The sequence below is a fragment of the Hordeum vulgare genome, chromosome 5H, assembly GCF_904849725.1.
Source record: "Hordeum vulgare subsp. vulgare chromosome 5H, MorexV3_pseudomolecules_assembly, whole genome shotgun sequence".
NCBI classification, from domain to species: Eukaryota; Viridiplantae; Streptophyta; class Magnoliopsida; order Poales; family Poaceae; genus Hordeum; species Hordeum vulgare.
Window position 1 is genome coordinate 530,227,862 of NC_058522.1, and position 8,584 is coordinate 530,236,445.

Sequence of the window (8,584 nt, forward strand, 5' to 3'; positions counted from 1 at the left end):
TGTCTCGTCGGGCTCGAAGCCAGCGGCCTACGCACCACCCTCGAAGATCATGTTCTGCATGTAGTCGTCGTCGCCGGCGGCTGGTATTCCTTCGAACAGGTTGCGCGCGCCCGACAGCTGGTCGGCTGGCGTCTGCCGCGCGCGTTTCCTCGCGCCTCCGGCTGACGAGCCAGCGGCCATCGGTGTGGCATTGAGGTCGATGGTCGCGGGCGCGGCGTGGAAGGCGCGACCACGCTCATCTCGGGCAAGCACTCCCCTGAGAGGCGGGAGGCCTGCGGGTAGATGTGGAAGCCGGGCACCAGGTTGCAAACCGACGCGCCGGGCGAGTCGTGCAGCGGCGTCCGAGGGAAGGCGGATGAGCCGGTGCTGACCGCGGCGGCCACGACGGCGTTGACGAGGCCATGCTGGCTAGGGTTTAACCCCAACATGTAGAGCACCTCCCTCGTTGCCGCCGCGACGCGGGCGTTGGTGACATGCTGCGGCGCGGCGGCCGCCGCGATGGCTTCATCCCTCGCTCCCGCCGCGTGCCTCCGGTCTTTCCTCTTGGCCGACTCCTTTGCCCGCTGTTCGGGCGTCAGCACCTTCTTCGACTTCGGCGAGGCTTGCCTTTGTCGGACGAGGTGAGGCCGGCAGCGGCGTCGAGGTCGCCGTCCATGGCGGGCGTGGGGCGGGAGCGCGCGCGGGCGGGAGGTTCTTTGAGGGGGGGGGGGGGATGGGGGGAAATGACGGTGGATGCCACCGACCGGCGGGCCCGGGGAGAGGAGTAGGCGCGCGCGCGTCCTTCTTATGTCCGCGCCGACGCAAATCCGGCCTAAAATTGGGCTGGGAATGGGTCGCCAGGCGAACGCCAAGTGGACGCGCGTCCGTTTGGGTCTGCGCGTTGGACCGACTTTTGTGTCCGCGCCGACCCAAACGGACGGCGGCGGTCGAAATGAGTCGCCCCATTAAAGTTGCTCTTAGAAGGCTGTTTTCTTAATGAACGACCGTATGTGCTTCCATAGGTTGTTCCAAAGGGGAAGGTAACTTTTACTCCCTCCGTTCCTAGATATAGGTCTTTTTAGAGGTTTTACTATGAAACTACATACAGGTGTATATAGACATATTTTAAAGTATATATTCATTTATTTTGTTTGGTATGTAGTCTTTTAGTGAAATATCTAAAAAAAACTTATATTTAGGAACGGAGGGAGTAGGATTTATGATGAACGAATCATCAAATACTTCATGCAAGCAAGCAAGCAAGCAAGACTTCCATACATGAGTATTTAAGTGCTTTTCTAGGAGAGCGGCGTTTTGATGGCCGAGCACCCTGCACGCCGGAATCTCGCGCCATCCACCCCAGCAATAAGATCTGCGCTGCGCTGTATACCTGCATTTATACGCTGTCTGAAAAAACGAAATACGCGGGTGCCGTCTTCCGACGTGCCGCCGGTGTACGTGGGCTGGGGCACGAAGTCATCGGCGAGAACGTAATGTGCCTTATGGGCTGATTTGCGAAGAAATAAAGAGCAGCTGGCCGTCAGTACGGTGGACTGGTGCTGCCTTAATTTCGGTTTGGTGGCCCGTCTGACGCTGCTACTCCAGAAAGTGATGGTTCTTACACACCCCCGGTTTGGCCCATCCTTTCACACACCCCGCAGCCACCTACCCCTACCCCCCCCCCCCCCCCCCACAGGCACCCCTCCGCACCCCTATGCAGCTAGCAGGAACCATGGATGGTCTCGAGTTCTTTTACGAGCAAGCAGGATCCAGCTGAGGAAGATTATATCACCCCTACACCCCCCCCCCCCCAATGTAATTTTCTCCTTATCGTGCGTATATAGTTGCGGGGGGTCTATTTCTTGGAGAGTGGGATTTTGTGCTCGTTGGCTGAACTACGATCTGTTCGTTGTTGCTTGGTGCTTCCTTCTTCGTCAGATCTGACTGGGGGAGATATTCATTTCCGTGTTGCAGGCTGGTTCCTAGGATCGATGCAGGTGATATTTTGGCTGACGAGATCGATGTCGTCCAGTTTGTGATTGCTTCCATACATGAATGCCGCGAGCGCCCACCTGCTGCTATCATTTCTCAAGCCGTTTGTGATGGCAGCAGTGAAGAGCAAATCCGAGATGTGTTTGAAAGTGAGGTCGTTGGTGACTCTAACGACACGGCTCGTCTGTGTACGCCTGTTGAAGCTATGAGAGAAGATGGAGATGCAGAGAGTGTCGTCGTCAACAACTCAAAAGGTTCATGCTGGACTCGGCGGTAATAAGCACACATCCAAAACTCTGCGTTGATACTCTTTTTTTGAGCTATTAGTGCAGCGATGCTAGGCGTGCTTAGGATTGTCCTAATTTGCGTTTTGTACCCTGCACATTATACCTTTGTTCTCAAAAAATCGTCGAGTTTTGTCTATGTATGTCCTAGCACAAAAAACATGTTCATGTGAATTTTGGGAAATAAAACTTGCAGTGTTAGGGTTGGGAATACATCGGAAGATAGGGATCCAAACCCAACCAGAGTGCCTGCGCTGGAGGCTTCTATGCGAGCTTATACAGACAACAAAGCTGATACTGTAGTTAATCCGGCACTCGGGACTAGCTTTGATTCTGTTGAAGAAGCATATGAATATTACAACCTGTACTCTTGGGAGTGTGGGTTTGGCGTCAGGTACGCCGAAAGCAGGCTGAATGTTCATCGGACAAAATGTACGCAGGAATTTGTGTGTGCATGTGCGGTAAGCAAGATTAACTGCCCCCCGCCCGTTGAAAACAAAATAGTTAGCGTATTCGTAAAAAGAGCACATAAATCAAGTTTGTTGATGTCGTTTTTTTTTGTTTTTTGTGAGAATTCTGCAGGGTAGGCCGTTGCAAACAAACAGTCGCTCTACGAGGTGTGGTTGCTTAGCACTGATGCGTGTGCTTAGGTCGGAGGACAAAGATTGGTACATATGCGAGCACAAAACAGACCATAACCATGCTTTGTCGGTTAACTGTATGGAGAAATTGCACTGGAAGTCGCACCGACATATAGATAGGTACACAAGGGACCTAGTGAAACAACTTAGGGAGAATAATATAAGCCTTAGCAAGGTTTATAGCGTAGTGGGCAGTTTTTTTGGATCTGTGAAGGAGGTGCCATTCACAAAAAGGTCACTGAAAACTCTATGTGGGAAACTGAGCAGAGAGCAGTCGGAAAATGATGCCACAAAAACAATAGAGGTGTTCAATGCAATGCGAGCTGAAGATCCTGAGTTCAAATACAGTGTGCAGGTTGATGACGATGGTCGGGTAAAGACTTTGATGTGGACAACAGGGCGAAGCATCGAGCAGTTTAAGTGTTTTGGTGATGATGTTACATTTGATACAACGTACAAAATTAACTTATATGATATGCCATTTGGTCTTTTTGTTGGTGTCAACAATCACTTCCAGAGCATTATTTTTGGTGGGGTGCTGATGAGCGACGAGAAAATCGACACCTTCAAATGGATATTCACGGAATTCTTCCAGATGATAGGGGCTCCACAGCCGCGGACAATGCTAACAGGTACCAATAAGATAAAAACATGTGCCTATTTCCGAATTAAAACGTTCAACTTCCCACGCAGCTGCGTTATTTTGAAAAAATTAACTGTAATGTTTTTTCTCTGATCCATGCTGCAAAAAAATGTTTCTTTTTCAGACCAAGCCCGGGCAATGGAGGTTGCAATAGAGGATGTCATGAAACATACAATCCATCGATGGTGCAAATGGCATGTGTTGAAAAAAGCAAAAGAGTGTCTCGGACCACTTCTAGGTAAGGGAATGAATTCAAGCAGGAGTTCAACAAGATGGTGCACCATGTTGTCCGTGAGAAAGAGTTTGAGGATGGTTGGGCGTGTATGGTTGAGAATCATGGTCTACAGAAAAATACGTTTCTCACCCAGATATAGGAGACACGAAAAAAGTGGGCTAAGCCATATTTTATGGATGTATTCTGTGCGAAGATGACCAGTATGCAACGGAGTGAGAGTGCAAACCATTTGCTTAAAGGATATGTTCCACCAGGTTCCCCGATGCATCTGTTTGTCAGACAATACGAGAAGATGCAATTTGATAGAGATTCAGAGGAGAGTTATCAGGAGAAGAGAACAAAGCTGGTAAGTGAATGAATGATGTGCTGCATAATTATGTTATACCTGCCAAATCACTAGTAACATCATTTATTTGTGTCATGCTAACCAATATGTTCCAAGTTTACGAAACAATTTGTAAATGATGTTTTGCTACCCATGCAGGGAGGGGTTGTCCTGGCGCAAAACCTGCCAATTGAGATACATGCATCCCAAATTTACACGAGGGCAATGTTTGAAAAATTCGGGGAGATGTTGTACGAGTGTGGCTCATATGTCCTCACTGAAGTTGTGGCTCGGTGTGAGTACATTGCCGTGCATGTGAAGAAAGCTTCGAGGGACAAATGGTCAAAAAATCAATTTCTTGTCCGTGTGAGCGAACCTGTTGACGAATTCAACTGCGAATGTGGGATGTTTCAGCATTTCGGCATGGTGTGCAGCCATGCCTTGAAGGTACTAAGTTATTCTTTGGCACTGCTATATGTACATGTAAAAAGGATTTGTCATGTGTGTTGGGGGATGTTTCTTTTGACATTTGATCCTTATTTTTACTAGGTCATGGTCCACCTAGGTCTGCAAGAGGTTCCTGCCAAGCATGTGCTGAAGCGTTGGACAAAAGATGCAAGGGATATACTACCTCAAGAGTTCCTACGTTACCAGAAAGACCAGGGGCCTCTCAAGTACTCTTCCAGGCGTCATAACAATCTGCATCTACTTTGCCTTGAAATTGTTAGACTGGGCGACAGCAATGTGGATTCTTATGATATTGCCATGGAACATCTGAGGAATGTCAAGACTTTGCTAGAGCCGGTTGCTGCTATACGCGATGGCATGGGCTTATCTGATAGAGAGGGTGCCGGTGATTCTACGTGTTCTGGTACAGTACAACAGCAACATTTTGGTGCGGCCCATCAGGTGCATAGCTCGACTCAATGCTCGGATAGCTTTGGAGCACCTTCAAAGAAGAGGCCAGCAGGGCGGCCGACGACGAGCCGGGATAAAGCGCCATATGAAAAACCAACCAAGAGGACTAGGTTTTGTTCAATATGCGGGGGGCAAGGGCACAAAAACACCACATGCCCCCAGCGTGGTGATCTCCCAAAGGCTCCGAGGAAGTCTCCTCGGTGCTCAAGGTGCGGCCTGATAGGACACAGGAGGAACACCTGCACCAACACACCCAGAGCAGATTTCTATGGTTGATATTCTGTTTTGGATTTTATGCTTGAGATGCGTCGCCATACAACTCGTATGAACTGTTTCGTGATTTTTAGTTAATCTATCTATTTGTGGTAGTATTACTGTCAGTCATGTAGCTTGGAACGTCTTGTTTTTAAATTGTGAAAACTCTTTATTTTCTGTGTTTTTGAATAATTTTGACTATCCTAACAACGAAAACAAACAAATGGCATGGTTTTGTTCTCATATTGCTGTAATGTCTTCCGTTATAGGGGAAAACGCAGGGATAAAAAAAAGCTAGCTCGGGCCTTGTGGCCCGTTTTCTCGGGAACGATGTCAAAAAATAAGAACGGGCCTTTTTGTGGTCAGATGAATGGACATAAAAAGTATTTGTCGGGACTAGGTTTTTTAAAAAAGTTCATGCTTTTTTACAGGTTGTGTGTTTGTGTGTACTGGTCAGTCCGCGGAATAGTGAGGGCGCACCAGCGCCGATGTTATGGTCCCTGTGCAGATGAATGCGTTGAACACGCATAAAATGTCCATTCCGACCAAGCAGCACCTACTGCACGTGCGATGGATGAGCGCTCGCTGTAGCGTCTGCTGGAGCCGTAGTGCGTACTTGCTCTTATTTCTGCAATTTTTTCCTTTTTCAGAGCATTTTTCTAAAATAAAATAACGAAGGGTACAGAAAAAATACAGAGCGGAAAAGTGAGCTAAAAAAGTTATGCCAAATATGATTGCGTGTTGCCACAGGCATAGAAAAATTAGAAAAAAACGATTTTAGTTTTTATGACAGTACGCATCGATGTTGTGCCAACGTACTAGATTTTCCTCGGATTCATTTTTCTTATAAGGGATGACGTCCATGTCGTCGATTTGTGCGGGATAACACTACCATCCTTGTGTGTGGTCTACATGGCGATTTGTAGGCATGTGGTCTATATATAAGTTAGCCGGACAACATTTAAGAAACATCTGATTCTCCCCCTGATCTTTTGTGGCAAACGTAAGAAATTGATTCAACGGATAATCGTTATACACGTTTTGCTTGAACTCATAACAACTACTTCTAATGAAACTAGTAAAAGGAAAATGTTGTAATTCTCCACCATTGTTGAGGGAACCGTTAACTAGCAGCTGCTCGGTTGGCTAGCAACTACGGGATTACCTCGGATACCCCGACATTCCCTGCTTTTGCCATGTTTCTGACGTTGGAGTTATCTCCAATGTAGCACATGCCCCCTTCGAGGGCCATTTTTTTGCGACAGCATACATTGATATTTGTGTCAATGTACTAAATTTTTTGTCAGATTCTTTTACTGGTTTCATTTAAAAAGTAACTTTGCATGTTGTCGTATGGAAAAGCATTTAAAAAAAATTATGAAAAAAATTGTCATGATATATAAAAATTGTTATTTTTTTGTATCTCAATTAATGTTTTGCAAAAAAATCAATTTTAGTTTTTGTGACAGTACGCATCGATGTTGTGCCAACGTACTAGATTTTTCTCGGATTCATTTGTAGGTGTACTGCTATATATACGGGGTGACCCCCATGTCATCGATTTGTTCGGGATACCACTACCATCCTTGTGTGTTGTCTACATGGCGACTTGTAGGCATGTGGGTTCTCATTGCCTTTTGTTGTCTCTTTGTGCCAATGATGTTTTGTGCTCTTCGTTTCGCTTCTCAACAGGTGTCCATCATTTCGTTCCTATCGGAGCTTGTGTATCTCTTCTTGCATGACATTCACCTGATCCCATTTATTGAAGGACCTCTTCAATGGTCAAAGGATCATTCTGATGGTCGAATAGAATAATTCTCAGAAAAGTTATGTCAACAAACATTTTAGAAAACAACTGATTCTCCCCCCGATCTTTTGTGGCACTCGTAAGAAATTGATTCACCCGATAATCTTTGTACACGTTTTGCTCGAACTCATGACAACTACTTCTAATGAAACCAGTAAAAAGGAAATATTGTAATTCTCACCACTGTTGAGGGAATCGTTAACTAGTAGCTGCTCGGTTGGCCAGCAAACACGGGATTACCTGGGATACGTTGAAAGGGTCATTCTGATTGGCGAATAGAATAATTCTCGTAAAAGTTAGGTAAACAACATTTTAGAAACAACTAATTCTCCCCCGGTCTTTTTTGTGGCAAACGTAAGCAAATGATTCAGCGGATCATCTTTGTACACATTTTGCTCGAACTCATGACAACTACTTCTAATGAAACCAGTAAAAGGAAATGTTGTAATTCTCACCATTGTTGAGGGAATCGTTAACTAGTTGTTGCTCGGTTAGCTAGCAACTACGGGATTACCTGGGATACGCGGACATTCCCTGCTTTGCCATGTTTTTGACGTTTGGAGTTATCTCCAATGTTGCACATGCTCCTTTCGAGGACCGTATTTTTGCGACAGCATACATTGATATTGTGTCAACGTACTAAAATTTTTGTAAGATTCTTTAAAGCATTTTAAAGATATGTAACACTCACCTGGGTAGGACGTGGGTATCAACCATTTGCCTCGGTGCAACTGATGCATTGCACCTTAGATAGGTCAAACATGTCCACTAATGGTCGTGGGGGTTGTCATCACCTTCTTTTCGCCCACCCCCCCCCCCCCCCCCGCCCCACGCACACACTAGTACGATGAAATGTTGTGCTCTTTGTTTTGCTTCTTAACAAGTGTCCACGCTTCATTTTCTGTCAAAGTTGTGTGGCTTTCCTTGCATGGCATTAACACGTCTACAAAAAAAATATTCCATGTGGCTGCATGAAAAAAGCATTTTAAAATTTTCAATTCTGTGTACCAATGCGATATAATGTGGGCCACCTAAAATTTGAAAGTTACGATTTCGTGTATCGAGGCAGCATCAGGTTGTATAGAAAAAAATGGTAAGCTTGTTTGTGGTTCATCACGTGATGATAAATCGGGCAGCGACGAAATTTTGAAAAATATACCTGAAAATACATTAGTAGTTTTTTCCAATGACAATTTCCGACATCTCAGTCTAACACTCTACTTGTGTTATTTTAGTATTTTTAAAAAGCTGAAATTTTTGTCATTTTTCATATATCGGGCATTGTTTTTTCAAAAAAATTGGCTTTAAAATGTTTTTAAACAACACACGTTGATGTTGTGCAAAAAATACATTGATATTTTCCGTTTTCTTAAAACACTTTTAAAAAATGGTGAGTGATCCGCGTAGCACCCCTTTTATTTTTATGCATCGCGTGGTTATATCGGCGCCCCCTTGTACATAATGTGCGATTTGCGTATATTGATGTTGTGCAAAAAAATACGTTG

At 45.5% G+C, this 8,584-nt stretch overlaps 1 protein-coding gene across 3 annotated transcripts; it reads left to right on the forward strand.

The window, feature by feature from the left end:
* The first annotated feature begins 1,866 nt into the window (after positions 1-1,866).
* Positions 1,867-5,397, forward strand: LOC123398413 (protein FAR1-RELATED SEQUENCE 6-like). Of its 3 annotated transcripts, XR_006610147.1 has the most exons (6): positions 1,867-2,244; positions 2,452-2,716; positions 2,838-3,528; positions 3,664-4,120; positions 4,259-4,546; positions 4,649-5,397. XR_006610147.1 is itself a non-coding variant. In XM_045092886.1 (3 exons), the coding sequence occupies exons 1-3, from the start codon at positions 4,037-4,039 to the stop codon at positions 5,291-5,293; spliced, it is 1,017 nt and encodes a 338-aa protein (XP_044948821.1). In that variant the 5' UTR covers positions 3,985-4,036; the 3' UTR covers positions 5,294-5,397. The 3 variants fall into 3 exon arrangements, 1 of the variants encoding a protein (XP_044948821.1); XR_006610148.1 differs by having other exon boundaries at positions 1,868-2,716; XM_045092886.1 differs by lacking the exons at positions 1,867-2,244; positions 2,452-2,716; positions 2,838-3,528 and having other exon boundaries at positions 3,985-4,120.
* The last annotated feature ends 3,187 nt before the right edge of the window (positions 5,398-8,584 follow it).